The sequence below is a fragment of the Rhea americana genome, unplaced genomic scaffold, assembly GCF_003343005.1.
Source record: "Rhea americana isolate MKP2758 unplaced genomic scaffold, rheAme1 scaffold_326, whole genome shotgun sequence".
NCBI lineage: Eukaryota > Metazoa > Chordata > Aves > Rheiformes > Rheidae > Rhea > Rhea americana.
The window spans coordinates 196,169-213,577 of NW_028186453.1; the positions used below are offsets into that span (position 1 = coordinate 196,169).

Consider the following 17,409-nt stretch of genomic DNA (forward strand, 5'->3'; position numbering starts at 1 on the left):
TGCGCCGCCGGCCTGGAGTGCGTCAAGAGCCGCAAGCGCCGCAAGGCCAAGGGCAGCCCGGGCCCCGCCGCCGCCGCCGCCGCCGCCCCGCTGGGCGTGTGCGTGTGCAAGAGCCGCTACCCGGTGTGCGGCAGCGACGGGCTCACCTACGGCAGCGGCTGCCAGCTGCGCGCTGCCAGCCTGCGCGCCCAGAGCCGCGGCGAGCCCGCCATCAGCCAGCGCAGCAAGGGAGCCTGCGAGCAAGGTGCGCGGGCGCGCAGCGGGGCGGGCGGGCGCGCAGCGCGGGAGCGCGTGCGGAGTGCGYGGCGCCGGGCGGCCGCCGCTGTCGGCGGGGCAGCGAGGCCGAGCTGAGCCTTTCTTCTCTTTCTTTCTTTGCTTTTTAATTATTTTTTTTCCCTGCACGGTTTGTTCCAAACGCCTTACGGGCCCCGCGTTCCCCCCCATACACCCAGAGTAGAGGAAGCCGAGAAAGCGCTACGTTGCAGCAGGGTTTAGCTGCCTTTCGGGTGTCACCTGCTCTCCTCTCCCTGCCTCCCTTAGAACAAACTGCGTTTGGTAAAACAAGCGCTGTGCTGAGCGCCCCGACGTAAGTAACGTCGCCACGGCGGCTGTCTTCCTCTTATAGCTATGTGCGGCTGAGCCGTGCCGGGGAGGCCGTGTCTGTATGCCAAGGCAAACTCGTGCCGAGCAGGTTAAAAGCCTGATTAAGGCTGGCACAGCGCTTGCAGCTGTCCGGGGTACCAGCAGATGTCCAGCTGTGCCACCTGTCTTTCCCCGGTGCAAAAGCTGGTGCTGAAAGCTCCTGGTAGTGTTTTGTCCTATTGGGATGCTTATTCTACAGTCAGAATGATTTCAAAACTACCTTAAATGGACTTGGGAGTCCAAGTCACATGAAGCTGCCTAAACTTGGGAGTAAAACTTTAGCTGTGTCCCAGAAATACACAGAGACGTAGCCACTCTCCATGGGCCTCCAGCTGTGGAAGAGCCACAGGGCCCTCCCGCTCTGTTGTGCTCAAATGTGCTCAGCTGCTGCTTGCGATTTGGGATGCCGTGACACGGGACGAAGGGCTAGAGCCACCCAGGGGAAGATGACAAACGATGAGAAGAGGAGGTTCGGAAATCCTCCGATTAAATGGATGTGAAAGCCGCAGAAATTCAGAGTCCGTGTTACCATCGCTGTTCTGGTTTGACGCGGTAAARCAGGTAGCAGCTTTCTTCGAATCAGCTTGTAGCGATTTGCACTTGCAGCATGTCCAATCCGAACAGCAGGAGCTCAGTTCTTCCCAAGCTTTTGCTTAGAGAAAGCGCTCTAGGAAGAAGAAATTTCAGCTGCGAAGCCTCCGCTACAAATCCTGGCTTCCGAGCTGCCCTCCAGCTGAGTGGTTAGGAGAGCGGGTTTTGCTGGGAGGCAGGGTGGCACAGGACACCCCAGCCGCGCAGCCTGCAGCACGTCTCAAGGACAGTATTGCAGCGCCAATGCTATTTTGCTGGAGGAATGTTTTCATAAGCGCAGTGTGTGCAGGGTCACAACCTCCACCTCCTCCTTCTCCTTCTTCCCATAACTTAGGCCAACTATGTCTTGCAAAACAATGTTTCTGGAACACCCGTGGCCCAAGGAAAGCAGTAAAGGCTGGGCAAGAATCGGATTATGCAACTTGCTGCTCCCCACCGACACCTTGCGTGGCTCCATGCGAACCTTGTGCAAAGGATTGGGCTTGTACATTAGCCAGGAATGTTGTGATGCAAAATGTTAACCCTGGAGGGAACACACTGAGAGGCAGAGCAAGCTAGCGAGGGTGGAGACCGCTCTACCACGTACTGCGCTTCAGGTTAGCTGTGCTAGCGGCTACCTAAAACTAGCTTGGGTCTCTCTACGCTTCCTGCGGCAGGACAGATCCTTGTAGGCTCACTGTTCCTTTGCCAACACACTACCAGGCTGGCAGCCTCTGGAAAGGATCCTCATCTGTATTGCAGTAAGTTTGCCTTGGGGTCTGCAGGTGGTTGCTGTGCAAGCCAGTAGCCAGCAAACTGGGGCTCCTGCCCTCATGGCAAGGTGGGATGGGACAAGTAGAGCCTCTGCCTGAGCCTCTGCCTAGCACTGGGAAAGATTTCTTTCCTCTCCTGCCCAAAGGAGTCAGAAGATGGGCACAGCACTTCTGAACAATCATGTTGCTTCTTGGCCCCGCTAACTCAGTTTAAGCAAGTGGATGTGTTTGGAAGGCAATGGCTGAGGTTGTGCTTTAGAGGAGGGCTGTGTTCTCCACCCCTTTACCCAAGGTTATCCAGGAGTTCATTACAGAACAGGTATCCGTACTTGTGTTGTAAGCTGCTGCTGTTCCTTGTGTCTGTCCCAGGCTGGATGCCTGCGAGGCCTGGCTGGGCTTTGACCCATGCTATGGAGACAGAGTCCAAAGGGGAAATTGTGAACACGAGCTGTCAGGCAAGAAGGCTAGAGGCACAGAGGGGAAGATGATTGTCTCTGACCCACCAGCCTGGAAAACTTCCACAAGACTCTCTCGATCTTTTGCTAGTCACAGTGGCAGTTGGGGAGCTATGAATAGGACCAGGATGTATGGGACATCCACCACACAGCCGAACTACACCTTTTCCTTGGAAAAGGACCCTGTGAATGTGCAGCAGGATACCTTTGCAGGCTGGCACTGACTCTCTATTATCTGATGTTTAAAAGCTCCACTGGAGATACGGTGATGAGTCATTGGTAAAATATCTCCTCCTCTCCGGCTCTGGGGAGCTGCTTGCCTTTTGAAAGGAAAGCTCTGACCTGGCATCGCAGGGAAGGGAGCAGGAGAGGCACACTTTGCTCAGCAGCCGTGTTGCAAGAGACCCTTCTCAGCCCTCCCTCGGGCGCATTATCATCCCTTGTGCTGCAGACCTTCCTCTGGTGACACACATCACTCTGGCTCACAGCCGGGAGGCAGAGATTCAGCCCCCACACCTGGTACTAAGACATCTGGAAGTATTTCTCTGGCCCTCAGGAGTGCCTCWCAGCTCTTTCTGGGGACTTCTGGGTAGGGAGAAAAGGGGAGTTGTAAATCTCAACATTGATTTTGAAACAACAGTGGGAGCAATAGAAAGGAGCATCCCATCCCATCAAAGCCTCAGGGCACAATCTCTGTGTCTTTCCAGATAGATGTTAACTCTTTTCTGGGTATCTAAAGAAACATAAGTGTTGTGAAGGTCCAAAAGTGAAAGTTTGGCCTTTTGCCATTTCCTGCCACAATTAGGCATGGTCTCCTTGCAAGCTCGCTGAGGTGAGATCCTGCAGAGAAGGACCCAATCAGGCAAGATCCTGCCTCCATCAGTCTTGTGTGTGATGGCTTCCAAGTGTGTTTTGCACAGAAAGTACAATTTGGGAGACAGGGGACTTGGGCTTCAAGCTCATGGCAGACTGGATCTGTGTGCAATCCCTGGACTATTGGGCTTGTGTCCTTTGGGGACAACAGGGAGCAGCCTTTGAAGTCTGAGAAGCGATCGAGAAAAACATGTTTACATGTTGACTCTGTTGGATATATATCTAAGTTTTTTTTTCCTCCTCGAGTGGAGCCAGACAGAGAGAGCTTGTTTTGATTTAACGTTGCTTATTTGTACAGGAGGAAATGCAGAGCTGTGTCTGCTGTTGGCCTTCACTGTCGTCAGCAGGAAGGGAGGTGGCTAGAGATGGAGCATGTAGCGGAAGAAGAGAACGAGGCTCTTCCTCACCCACCCCACCACCATGGTGTGCTGGGAGCTGAAGGGCAGGAGACGAGACACAGAGATGCAAGTGGGGCAAACGTTGACATTTTTATTCCTTTCGTCATTCCTGCTGGTGTTTGCCCAAAATTYACCTCCTGGGCCAGATGGCAGTGGGTCTTCCCACAGCTTCCTTCTGGCCTCAAACATGTGCATGAGACACAGGGGTCACCTCAAGCAATTAAAAGACTTGAGATCCTACTTGTTTAACTGACATTGCATTTCATATCCTTCCTGCCATCTTGTCTCCCTTTCATCACATATACGCCAGGTATTCAAAGCCTTTGAGTATCTCATTGCCTTCTGGGAGGGCCACTCCTACTGATCTGTTGTAGGTGACACTGTGCAGGCATAGCAAGTCGATTTATTTACCTCTTCTGCTGCTTGAATCTGTTGCATCATTATCATCTCTGAACAGTCCCACTTAAGGAGACATTAAGCACCTTTCTAACCACCCCAGAGGGAAGTCTTACAGAGCATGCTTTTTATCTCTGTTACTTGGCCAGTTGCATGCGTGATAAAGATTAATGTGCACAGAAGCGTCCAACAAAGTATTYGGAGATCAAAATGCACAGGCAGTGCCAGTTGAGTACTTGCGTTGGATTTCACAAAAGATCATTTGCAGACCTAATAAAGCAGCTCAGAAACAAACAATTCACTCATTATAGAGGGAGTTACATAACATTTAGCATGTAATTGCTAAAGATGCACATATTTTCCACCATAGATTTATTTCCAAGGGAATAAAGTTTAATTAAAATGCTATTTGACAAAGCTGACAAAATACGTGGCCTGTTGAACTTTCCATATTCATCGCATTTGCTGCACAGCCCTCTGTGGTTTTTGCTTAGTGAGAGRCACTGCCTGCCAGCTGGGAACGACTTGGACATTTCTTGTTGTTAAAGTGAAAGAAAGGAGCCAGGCCTTGGGCCTGAATAATTTGCCCTGACCTTGTCCTTGGGATTTGCTTTGTGCTGTGTGTTTTCCAGACCTCTCTAATCTGRTGCCTGCATTCTTTGTGTGAAAACAGTGAAGCAGTGCAGAAAAAGGTATTTCCAGAGCAGCCAAAGATACCTGCTAGAGAGCAAAGGAAGTCAGTCAAGAAGAGCTTGGGAGGATGTAAATAATGATCCATGTTTGACAGGTGCAGGGATGCAACCAGCGCTTCCTGGCGTAGGCTGCACACGGGTAGGACCATCCAGAAGGGGCTGGAGAAAGGCATAATCTCTTTGCCGGAGATTTTTAACTTTTTGCACTGAGACTCCCGTCTCGTTGAGGCTGCGTGCCTGCCTCCGGGGCTGCGTTAGCAGGGCACGCCAGAGCTGCATGCGTTTGCTCTCAGGTAAACAGGCTGCARTGTTGCAGTGCTCCTCCTGGCGGGGCTCGCGCAGGCTCCAGGATCACCCCGCTCCCTGCCAGGGTGCCACTACCTGCAGCACTTTCCTTTGCGGAAAGTGCTCCTCCAGGAGCCTCTCTGTAACTCTGGTCCGGAGGCCCCGAGGGAGATGGGTGCTGGGAAGCCGCTACCCAGCATTGCCTTTAAATGGATTGGCTTTTGTTTGCACTTTGCTCTGTGAATATTAATAGTTACATTCACATCTGCTGCCAGCTCTGGCAGGCATGGACACAAACCAGAATACTGCTGGTGGGACCAGCGCAGCAGGACAGCTGTGTTAGCCCTCTGGCCAGGAGGGGAGGCTCTGCTGACAGCCTAGGAGCTGTCCTCGGTGGCCACTCGGCTGCCATCGGTGTGTTCAGATGCTGAGAAGAGCCTCTTACGGACTTGGCGGCTTTTATTTTTCAGGCAGAAATGCACGCACTGAGGCTGTTTGCAGGCAGCTAGGACCCAGGGCATGAGGACTGTGGTATCCAGTGCCATTCAAAGCCAGCTGGCATAGGGAATTAGGGTTGCATGGCTCAGCTCAAGCCATGCAGAACAAACCCTCAAAGCACCAACCCTCATCAAAAAGCTAGAAGGACTTTTGGTGTGACGATCTCTTTGAGCAGAAAAATGCCAGGCACGCACTTGTTGCCCAATGAGTGCAAGAATGGACAGGCTCCTCGTTCAGGACAAATTCTGCCTTGAGTCACTGTTATCATTAGCCATGGGCAAATCCCTGCTTCAAGGGACAATTTGCAACTGCTTGAATGCCACTGAAGTTGCCTTATTACAACCTGTAGGACTTGAGGGACCCGCAGGGCTGTGGGGTTCGAAGTCCCTGATAGAGTGATTTCTTTTGGACATTCCAGCACAGGTCACATTTGTTTCCTTTCACAAAGGGGAAAGATGTGGAGCCTATGAACAGGATGCGGTTTGCAATGGCAGCCAGTCAGCCGTTTCTTTGGAGAACSCTGTTCCCACTGCGGGGGCACTGCGGTCCCTGCAGAGCCACATGGAGATCAGACCCAGGATCCTCTGTAAATCACTTGGAGATTTACATGCATGGAGACGTGCCTGTTCTCCCTAGAGGGGAGACTTCTGGGGTGAGGTTGTAGGCTTTTCTGTAGGAAAATTTAGACCAAGCAGGAGCAGGAGAGATACTCTTCCAAAGCTGTCYGTAACCAGCACTAAAGGATGCCCAGTTTGAGGCATTCCCAGTTGCTACAACTGTGCTCTCCTCAGGAGGTTACGGATGCTGTGCCTCTGCAGCAGARGAATGTTTTCTGGCTTGCTGGATGCTCACGTAGGAGCCCTCTTTCTTAGAAGAATTTTTGGTGGGTGTCTCTGGCCAGCACAGGGTCTTGGGAAAAGGTGGGTGTAAGGTTTCTCATCTGTCCACAAGGATTAAAAAATGGGAGGATGGATGTAGGATTGGGCCTACCAGGCTCTTTTGGAAATCGACAGTCCTGGGGGGAAATGTGCCCCTACAAATTCCTGCCACTTCACCCCAGTGGTGCTTTTTTCCTTGCAGATGGCTCAGCATCCCATAAAGCTAATTCTGCTCTGCAAACAGAGAAGGAATGAGTTCCCACAGATCATTTTTAAAATAAGAAACATAAATCAYTTGCTAGCTTGTTCCATCTAAATTCAGCTGTGGAGCCAAGAGTATTTTGTTTTATTTATTTTTTTTTTAATCCACTGCCAGAGTAGAGCGGAAGCAGGGTATTTTAGGGAAGGAGCTTGGGAGGCTTCTACTTATCACTGGCATAGGCTCATATTCTCCTGACGCATCTGCCTTAAACTCAAAGGCTCCTGAGCCTTTCAGGCACTAGACAGCACAACCCATATCAGATCACATTCTGTAAGAAATTCCTGGATTTGTGTTTTATAATTATCAAGTGGCTTGGATTGCTTTAACCCTTTCCTACTGCTCTTCCTTCCCTGGATTTTAAGGGAGTCCAAAGAATATCCACATTTTATGAGCATTTTCTAGTTGCTGGTGAAAGAGAAGATTAGGGCAGTTTCTGCCAAGTATGTGATAGAGAAAAATTTCCCATTCCTCCTGTGCAGCTGGTTTGGGTTTGTGCATCACATGGGAGCAGGGGGTCTTGCGGCAGTGGCTTGCTACCTGCTTTTTCCCACCATGAACAGGAGTTATGCACCTGTGGGTGGATCTTGCAAGTGTCCTTGAGCAGGGTCTGCAGAGRCCATGGCACAGTGGAGCCATGTGTGCATGTGCTGGGGAAACGTGGTTGTTTGTACCACAGGGCCCTTTGAGATGAAGCGTTGCAGGGGTATGGAAGCAGCTGTCCTTCAATGCCATGCTTGCTCTTCCGGCACATAGTGGATTAGGATTTTGAGACATGGTTTGTAGGGCTGAAGTTGTGTAATTGATTTTTTTTAATTCATCTACGACATTGGGATTTTCCCCTGTTAAAGGATAGGCCATAATTCMTTCTTAAAAGACATTTAGTTATTTGGAAAGGTTTCGGTTCATTGAAGCTTAATACACTTTGAGCTTTTACGGCTAAGATCTTATTAGGGAAGCTGTTTAATATATAACTTGGCAGCTCAGAGCACATTACCTGGCATGCCTCTAGGAGAGCATGAGCATACCTGGGGCTTTTCAACACCCCAGCTAACCAAGAGTATTCCATATTTTACCTATGTCTTCATTCAAAATCATGGCATAATAAAATTGCTAGGGAGGAATGACTTTAGATCAGCAAATTCCTCCCTATGTTTGTTATTTCTGCTGATGGAAAAGCATGCTGTGTTTAAAAAATCTTTCTAATCCTTTGTTGGGCAGAGGTTGATTGAGGTTCATACTAAATTGGAGATTACCAATTAATGAGTCTAATCAGGTTGGACTTTTGAAAGCCCTGTTCACTTTACCATGAATAAATGCTGCCATGCCTAGTTTCCGCATCTCCCAGCCCTCACACCACAAGGTTTTCACGTTCCTTCCAGCTTTATGTCTGCTTGACAAGAGAGCTCTTGAAAGGAGACAAGCTGATTAACAACTGGTATCTTGCAAGAACGGGGTCCTTTCTGCTCAAGAGGGTGGCTTAGAGCAGCTCGGCGTGTTGAACAAGCCCACGGCTTGCGAGCAGGAGTCGCCAATGAGGGTGTTCTCARAGGCTGAGTTTCTGAGCCATTTCCTAGATCTCCTCTGCCTTGCCACAGTGCACTCCCACAACCGCACACCAATACTTCCTGTAACTCCCCCAACTACATATGCACCGAAGGCAGCAGCTCAGACAGCAAACTGCGGTGAAGTTGGGAATAATGAATTGCTAGGCTGAGCATTAACACCCTCACTATCTGGAAGAGACCCTACTGAGCTGCTGATTAGCTCTTGTCTTGCTTCGCTTCAGCTCATGGCCCTTCTCATGCCATAAGAGGTTTTCTCTATAAAACTGAGCCAAGGTTACACAGAGAAAAGAGGGGAAAAYGAGGAAAGCAGGAAGGGAAGAATTTCTTTATAGATAGGAGGTCAGGATCAAAACACAAATGTACATAACAGACATGGCTGTGAGGCTGTGAAGGCATCTACAGAAAGCCAACATCTGTATTGACCACAGGGACAGCAGCTCTTAAGAGACCAACACCAGGAAGGTGAGGTGGGTAAAAAGAGCAGGAGAGAGAGGGAAAAGGAAAGACAGTTGTCATAGACTGGCTTGTTGCAGTTTGTTAGCAAGGGCTGTTTCATCTTTGCTCCAAGATCTTGGCCTTTCCCCATCAGGCAACACCACAAGTGCTGAAAACACCTTTTGCTTATGGCCGTGGAAAGACTGGGTTCCCTGTTGTTGCAGCTTTGAGATCTAGGTTGCATTTAGGGTGCTGCTGAATGCGGCAGAGGACTGTGCTTGGCAGAAGGCATGCAGAATTGCAGCCTTTTCTCTGTATTAAACACTAGAGCCAAYGGAGAATTGAATTTGTCAGAGAACAGAAAAATGGGTTGGGTTTCGCTCTTTGCAATGCCGCCTTCCCCTCCTCGCCTTTTACCCCACACATAAGCCCCCAAGGAGGACTGGTAAATAGCTATACAAAGGTCACACACAAGGTCTCTTTATGTGATGAAGGTAGCATGCCTGAACTGTGGTAAAAAAACTGGGGAAAGATTTCTAGCTGTGCAGGTCCCTGTTCCCTGCTGAGCCTAGAGGGGTGAGAAGCAGGAAAAGGTCTGTGGTAGACGGTATTCCAGCCACTGGGCCTGGCCTCATGCTGCCCTAGCCTCAACTCTCCAGGGCTTGGGGCAAGGAAATAGCTCTTTGGTAAGGCTGTGTCTGCATTTGCAGACTTTCCCCGGGGTCTCTGGATTGCTGAAGTCTGAGAGCAAGAGCAGAGAGGGTATCTGAGGAGGCCATGCATCTGTCTTCTCCTTTGGTCCTGACATCCTGCAGCACATTGCTCTCAGAGGACCTTTCTGTAACTCTTTGGTCTCTTTGAGTTCAGGTTCAAGGAGGGAGAAAAATACCTTCAGAGGAAGGAACCACGCTTGTAAATCTGCCAGAAAAGAGCAGGCAGCTTTGAGAATGGGAAAAGACAAACTACTTTGAAGCTAGACTTCCCGTCTGCTGTTGCCCCTCCCAGAGCATTGCCCTGGGAAGGAGCAGCTGACAGCATGTAAGCTAGAATTAGAAAATGCTGCTTACAGAAGGTTTCCCCTTCTCCATATAAAGTCATATTGAAGGGAAAATACTTTCCTGGCAGCTTAGGAGACTGGAGTGGGTCTATTTCCAAGCTTGCAGGAGCACATGAGAGCGCAAACCGCCTGGGTTTGCTTTAATTTGKTGTCTCAAAGAGAGTGTTCCTAGTCAGTGTTTTATCCGGAGCTGCAGCGCTTGGGAAGGCTGGCAGGGAACCAGGCTGACGCCCACACAGGCTCGTGTGTGGTACACAGCTTCATATTCTTGTGGCTGGGACTTCCCACGCACACCTGGGTGACAAAGCCTGCCCCACACTGTGTAAGTGTTAAGCCTATTTCTGCCTTCAGTTATATWCCTGCATGATTTCGGCAAGAGTCGTCGCTCTGCCTGCCGGTGTGTGCTTGAAGCCTCATTCGTGACTTTTGGCTGCATTAATCTGAGATACACTATCCTCTTGACATTGCTCGACAAGGCGGCTACCTTAAGGTCACCAGCCTTCCCCTCATTACGTTAAAAATGTCCAGTAAATGACTGTATTGTCCACATGCCAGGCAATGAGACATATCACAGGGGTTAGTTTCCTAGTTACCGTCATCTCCTTGTGCCTCTTCAAACTGTTTTGCTTTAGTCACAGGCCACTGAGTCTTACAAGAATGCAAATGCTTCGTTCAGAGAGGCATAAGCACACTGGAAGAGGGACCATCTTTAACTGGATTCATTCGAATAGCTGGGGAATAAAGGCCAAGTATGCCAGCTGGGGCGCGCTTCACTTCTTGACTGGTCAAAGTGAGATTTTTTTGCTCTCACTGGGGAAAACTCCAAGAATTTAAAAGGCTGAATTACCATGTGTTTAAAAGCTTGTGATTTCTAAGGTGCTGCTCTAATCTTATGATTTTGGAGGGCTTGGGGGAGAACTTTATTGAAGCTTTTTTGAAGACTCAACAGCCTCTAGGTTGTGCCTAGTTCTGCCTGTGTCTGCTGCCTTTTGGGAGTTTATTCCTTGTGTGCGCAGAGCAACCCCTTGGGGTATGGAAAAGGACAGCTTTGTCTTCACTATGATCAGGCACTTCCCCCCCAGCAGTTGTGGGTTTTGTCCTTGTTTTCCCTGGAGTAAGCCAGAGCAAGGGAGAATGTACACATTCTGTACACAGGACTGAGCACTGCAGAGATGCCAGCATCGATATTTGCAAGGAACAGCTAACGCCRAGCTGTGATGGATCATCCCTGTGGTGCGAGTGAGGGGTGTATGGTTGTGCTGGGTGCTGAGAAGTAGAAATCTGGTATTTTGATGAGCAGGGAAGAGGTGCCGGAGGGGTGCTGGAAACAAATGCCAAATGATAACCTCACGGAGGAAGTGACGGGCTCTGCCGTATGGTGCTTTGGCAGAAAAGCAACTAAATAACAGCCATGGGAACTCCTCTCTGACAGCAGCTTGTGACATAACACAGACCATCAGCTCCTTAGGATCTGCAGAAAAACAAGCCCTGGACTTGCAGGCTCCTCTTCCAGGGTGAATGAGCTCGCTGGCTCTGTAAATAAGCTATTTCCCTGGCCATGGAGAAGTATTTGTCTTAGAGCAATGGGCAGAGCCRTACAGAAACGCCTGCAGTGCCTGTGGAGGGCAGCTATTCTCCATGAACAGCCTGCACTCTCTGTTCAGCCAAAAAGCTCAGGGCAAATACTGGGGAGGAATATCCTATGCATGCACAGCACCCCGAGTCAATCCCTGGCAGGGGGGAAACAGAGACCACTTGGCCAAGTTGGTGTCTCCATCCTCTTGGGGAGGGGGGCTYCCATCTTGGTGAGCATTTTCATCAGCACGTGTAAGCTGCAAATTCCTGGCCCAAAGGAAGCAGACAGAGAAACATTCCCCTTCACGGGGAGTACTGCAGCAAAAATCCAGTTGAGCGCAAAGGCCATTAAGATGCCAGATGCCTTCTGAAGGCCGGAGGGGTTCTYGTTAGTGAGGGTAGGACTAGCAGGATCCTTGCTGGCAGGAATCAACTAAATTGCTCTGTGCAAGGTGGGATTGTTTTCAGTCCTGCCAAGTATACGGTGGCCTTGCTTCCTTCACCTGACCCCTGAAGCAAGAGGGGCTGCTTGCAGGAGGAAATGTGCCCACGTCCTCCAAAGACCCCGCAAGGCTCGGGCGTCTACTTCCTCACTGATTGCTGCAGGTTGTCGGGTCCCCTGCCCATTTCTGGGGTGAGGGGTACTTAGAGGGGGCTGTGGGAGGCAACGTGTCACTGTGAGTGACATTGTACCAACATGAGTGGTAACTAGGGTATCCTTCCATGCGTGCAGATATCAACGAGCTGTGTCAGGAGTGCGGGTATCACTGAATTACGATGGTTTTCTTCTGAGAACCAAGTGGTGTTCCCTAAARGATGAAAAAAATCAGGCATGTTCTGCTGTGATCCTAGTTTAAATCTGCTGACCTCTTGGCCTTCCTCATTTATTTTTAGTGAAGGAATGAGTCTGACTCCAGAGTTCTGGATACCCCAAGAGACCAAAGTAACTCTTCTCATGACACTGGTGTTTCTTTCGGGATGTGTATGTAGCCCCTCCTAGTCTCAGTGCTGTCAGATGGAGACAGAGGCCTGTGAATGCTTCCAGTTCAGCTTCACAGTTGGGCTTTGCAGCCAAAGGCAGACCGCTCACGTTCCTCCTCRTTAGATCCAGGTCTGGGTACCAGGCTCAGGGCTGCCTTTGAGCTCTTCGCRGGTTTTGGCTTCTGTGCCAAGCCAGCCGAAGCTTAGCTATGAAGCTGTATTCCTGTTTGCAGGGCAGATGAGCAATTTCTCCTCCCAGTCAGAATAGCGGGTGAAATTCCCTCTGTCTTTTCCTCTGCCACCAGCTGCTGCAGAAAAAGCCCAGCATGTCCTGCATCTTGCAGAGTGAGGGAAACGCCGATGGGCCGAGGATGGCTGGGGACTCTGACGCATAGTGGCAAGGAACAGGTGGTGTGCCGAGCTCCCAAACACAACGCTCAGTGCATCAGCTCACCTCCACTGGCTCCCTCCTGCTCCATGTCCACAATGATACAGGGTTCAACTCGGTGGCAGCTGAGACTGAGACCCTGAAATCAGTGAATTTAGTGGTGTGTTGAATGCTGCCTGTTCCCAGCCAGGAAATAATTGAGCCAGTTCATGGGAGAGCATAACGGTGCCTTAAAATTTGTCCGTGATTTAACATAATCAGAGTCTCTTCTCTTCTATGGAGGGAGGTGGTGGCTATTCTTAAGGCAGCTGGGTTTCTCCTGCATCACAGAGAACTTCAGCAAACGGTGATAGAGGAAGGTGTTGTACAGGGGTAAACTTAACCCTACCTCCCACTTCTTCTCCCGGGAGAGGCCTTGAGCTCTGCCCTAGAAAAGGCACCTTGCACATGGAGGGTGTTGGATGGCTGGAGCTGAAGGCAGCAGCAGGCTACACTCAGTGCACATCTGTAGGACATTCTTGCAGGGTACAGGATGAGCTAAGCAGCCTGGGGACATCCGGGTCCCAACGGAACTGCCAAAMGCCCTATTGTTTAAGGGATACCAGAAAAACAATAGCACGGCTCCACCGGAAACAGCCACGCTGGGGCAGCGGAGCAGACTGTGCGACCTGAGTTGGCCCCATCACAGGGACAGTGATACCGCRAGCTGGCCAGTCCTGCTGCTGCACAGGGGCTGGGCAGTGCTTTGGGCAAGAACACGACAGGGATGTTAGCCCCACGGCTCACCACGCTGCAGTACACAGTGGTTGTACTAGGAGGGACAACCTATGGTGGGGTGTTGCTGAGAGTGTAGAGGTGGGCACTGCTATAGCGCTGCTTGTGCGCAGCACTGCCTCGAGATACAGCTGTGCTCTTGGCAAAAGAACCATGCCCCAGCTCTGTGTTGGAAGGTCTTAGCCATGGGATGCTCCCCACTACCTGAGAGAAGGCTGCAGGGCAGAGTGGAGGTGCAGAGGTCAATGCATGTTCATGATCCCTGAAAAAGCATCGGGACCCAAACGTGCCCATCTTCTGTGGAGCTGGGGATGAGCCATTGGCTATGAGCAAGCAAGGCCAAGGACTACCAGTCAGGTTGAGTCAGGGGTGCTTGTTCCTACAGGAAACACCTTCTCTTGGTGAAATAAACCTCAGTGCCCTGTAACTGCCTGCGGAAAATCATCTGTGTTCTTCAAGGTATATCAACAAGTGGAAATAATCACTATGTGCTCCTTCGGGCTGCACTTCCTATTGTGGGAAATAGCTGCAATTTGCAAAGCAGCCCTGCTAAGGAAGGATTAAACAGAAAAGGCCCTTCTTCTTTCCCAGGATACGGCTAGTGTCTCCGACAGTTCCCAGCCTAAGGGATAAACATCTCCAGCCTGATCTGTAAAACAGCTCTGTTCCTCTCTGGCCTTAGAAACAACTCCCTGTTCAACCAGGGATCAKAGCTCTCTGGGGAAACGAGAGCCTGGCATTCACCTGGTCCCCTCCCTGACCCCCACACAGAAAGCTTTGTGACCCTCCAGCCAGCCCCTTTTTGCTGAATATATGCACGCAGGTAAAACAGGAGCAGCACAGCACTGACTTAGACCCCACTACACAACTGCCACATGCTTTGTTATGTGTTAAAATCATGGTGGGTAAAGGATGCTGTGAAGCTAGCCAAGCTCTCCCCACCATGGGAGAGCGGGAGCCCCCCCAGCTGCATGCCACTCAGCAGGTTCTCTCCACACCAGCCAGGCACCCAGTGATAAGATGCATGTGGCAACCCCATGGTGAGTAAAATCCTGCCCAACTCCTAAGATACCAGAACACAAACGCCATCTTACCTTTACCATCGCTCTTGGGAGTAGCCAGACTGATCTAAACCGCTCAACACTGGAGTTTCCATCTGAGGCAGGTGCCCAGGCCAGTCATCAGCCTGTACAGTTCAAGGCTGGCTACAGGTACAGGCTTTGGAGAGAGAAATGCTGTGATATGAAAACAGTCCAGCAAGCTTTGCTCCAGACAGAGCCCCACTTATCCCATCCTAAAACACCCATCGGAAGCGACTGGCCCCACTTAAAAGGCTTGCAAGTAGATGGACCTGGAGTCACCCAGTGCTTAAAAGCATTTCTCCCTCTTTGCAGGACCTTCCATTGTGACTCCTCCTAAGGACATCTGGAACGTGACAGGCGCACAGATCTACCTGAGCTGTGAAGTGATAGGCATCCCAACCCCTGTCCTCATCTGGAACAAGGTAATGGTCCTGCTAGGAGCTCTTGGGGCCTAGCAAAGCTGAGACAGATGGAACTACCTGGTARGCGGCCAGACTTCCAGGCCATAGCAAACCCCTCCTTTTATAAACACACATCTCAGATGTGTTCTCCCATCCGTGCAATTCTGTCTACCCCCAAACATCTGGTTTTGTTTAATGTTTAGTCGTCTCTTTTCCTAAACTCTTGTTGATCCCGATGTGGAACTAGACTTATATTTTTCTTGGTAGCGCCTGGTATTCGGAGCATGCAAAGAATGTCCCTTGACCTGCTCTCACACTGCTGATGGCAGTGACTCTGAGACAGCTGGGTGCAGCTCACCCAGGTCAGCCATGCGAGCTGCACGGAGTTTTTTTCCCAGCAGCCAACAGTGTGCTGGTTTGGCAGTGTGCTGATAACACCTGGCTTAGAGCAGGAATCAGCCTTGAGCAAAGGGGACCTTAACCTTGGGTTTGAGAGCTACTGCCTGGCCCTTTTAGCCTCTTCAGATGCCACAGGCTCATGGACACTTTGGAAGGGCCTTAAAATTGAGCTGAAAGGATACTACATTAAGAATACTATGGAGAAAAACTAAATTGGCTCAAACATCTCAGGATGTTTGGAAACCCTATTCCTAAGACTGCACGCTGACCCAGGTAGCATTTTCCACTTGTTCTCAGATGCTGTGCTTACACCAGCTGTCAGTGATGCTCTCTGCTCTTCATGCCTGTAAGACTGCTTGTCCTGGTGATAACAAAAGCTGAACACAACTTTTCCCCTGTGCTCTGCTCTGGGCCTGATCATCCAGAGTTTTGTGAGTGTGGCCTCTCCTAACGAGGACAACGGTCAGCTCCTGCTGACTCCACACCCTACCCAAGCCAAAAGGTGGATACTCTGGCCTGGTGAACCAGCAGCTGCAGGCAGCTGGATCCTCTTTGTTCAGCACAGGCGTCGTCGTTTCCTGGGCTAAACGCTCCCTCGGGCGCGTGCGTTGGAGTTCTGTGAGACAAGGTCAGCACAGAGCATGCTTGCACACCCTGCTGCCCAGCCCCACCCATGCAAGGCTGGGCTGCTCTAACCCTTCCTGCTGAGGAAGGGGGAATGCAGTGCAGACACAGAGGCATCACTGTAGTGGAGCTGCAAAATATGGACGACGGGGTAAAATGCAGGCTCTAGAAAAACAACTGCTACTGCAGAAAATATACTCATGCAAAACTAGTATTGCACTTTGCCTGTGTGCAGCTAAGGTCCTAACAGTTCCAGCATAAACAGGGCCCCCAAGCCCTCACGCCTTTCTGCCCTTCCATTTAGATAATTCGGGGACAGTATGGTGTCCAAAGGATGGAGCTTCTGCCTGGGGACCGAGAGAACTTGGCTATCCAGACCCGAGGAGGGCCTGAGAAACATGAAGTGACTGGCTGGGTACTGGTAAGTATTTTGTGCATGCACAGAGCTGCATAAATAGTACAGTGCAGTTCGCAAACAATTCCTGAACAAAAAACAGTACAGTACAGAAAACACATGGCAATAGCTTCTAGAAGCAGAAAACATCTGTGTGAATCAGACACAAAGGTGGCTGCTGGCTCCAGTCTCGCCTTTGCAGTTTTTCAGTGAAAAGCAGCTGAAGAGATCTTTTCATCTTGTGTCCAGAGAAGACTAAACTTAAATGGAAGATCTCCTTTCAGTATGCCAGCTGTTTGCTGCTGCTGTTATTGGGAAGGAGAAATCGTCTTGGTGTCTTGGAAGCAATCAGTACAGAGGCAGGGCATCCTTAAGAAAAAAGGGCTGAGGAACCCTTATAGATTTGGCAGAGCCGAGTTGCCCTAATGAAGCACATCACCTGAGATGCATCTGCTCTCCCACTCAACAGACCTCCTAAGCAAGAGCAGCTCCTTGCAGCTTAATCAATCATTGCCACACATCAGATGGAAGTGGTGGGGAGAACAAAGGGGACTGCCATGCACCACAGTAAGGGAATTCCATCAGTTCGCAAGCAGATGAGCTTTGACAGTATGAGAACACCCCAGGTGAGGGCTCCCAGCTGCAGAGGAGCTAGCAGCAAGGGAGCGCATCTCCTTCCCAGACTGCTTGCCAAAGCAGAGGTGGAAGCGCAGACAGGGAAGGGTTTGAGCCTGACTGTGCTGAGCTAACACGCTGGACGCAGCACATTCCGTGACACTTTTTTTTTCTCCCTGCCTCCCTCCCCATGCCAAGCTCGCAGTGCTCCAACACATCTCCAAACTAAGCAAACACTAAAGAGCACAGAGGCATGCTCCATCTGGCCTAGCAGAGCAGAACAAAACCAGACCTGGCTGAACTGCAGGAGTGGGTGCTTGTCCTTGGGGGCTACTGCCTCCCAATCCTGACAGGTGAAAGAAAGCTCCTACTATCTAAACCAGAACATTGATCGCAC

General features: G+C 50.5%; 1 protein-coding gene across 1 annotated transcript in view; it reads left to right on the forward strand.

Moving 5' to 3' along the window:
* The window catches only part of IGFBP7 (insulin like growth factor binding protein 7), a gene marked incomplete at its 5' end in the record, with an annotated part of 19,468 nt that continues 2,059 nt past the window's right edge, over positions 1-17,409 (forward strand). The window contains 3 exons of the mRNA XM_085310814.1: positions 1-244; positions 14,892-15,001; positions 16,308-16,424. Of these exons, the coding sequence (XP_085166940.1) occupies positions 1-244; positions 14,892-15,001; positions 16,308-16,424 (471 nt within the window). The remainder of the gene's footprint in view (positions 245-14,891; positions 15,002-16,307; positions 16,425-17,409) is intronic.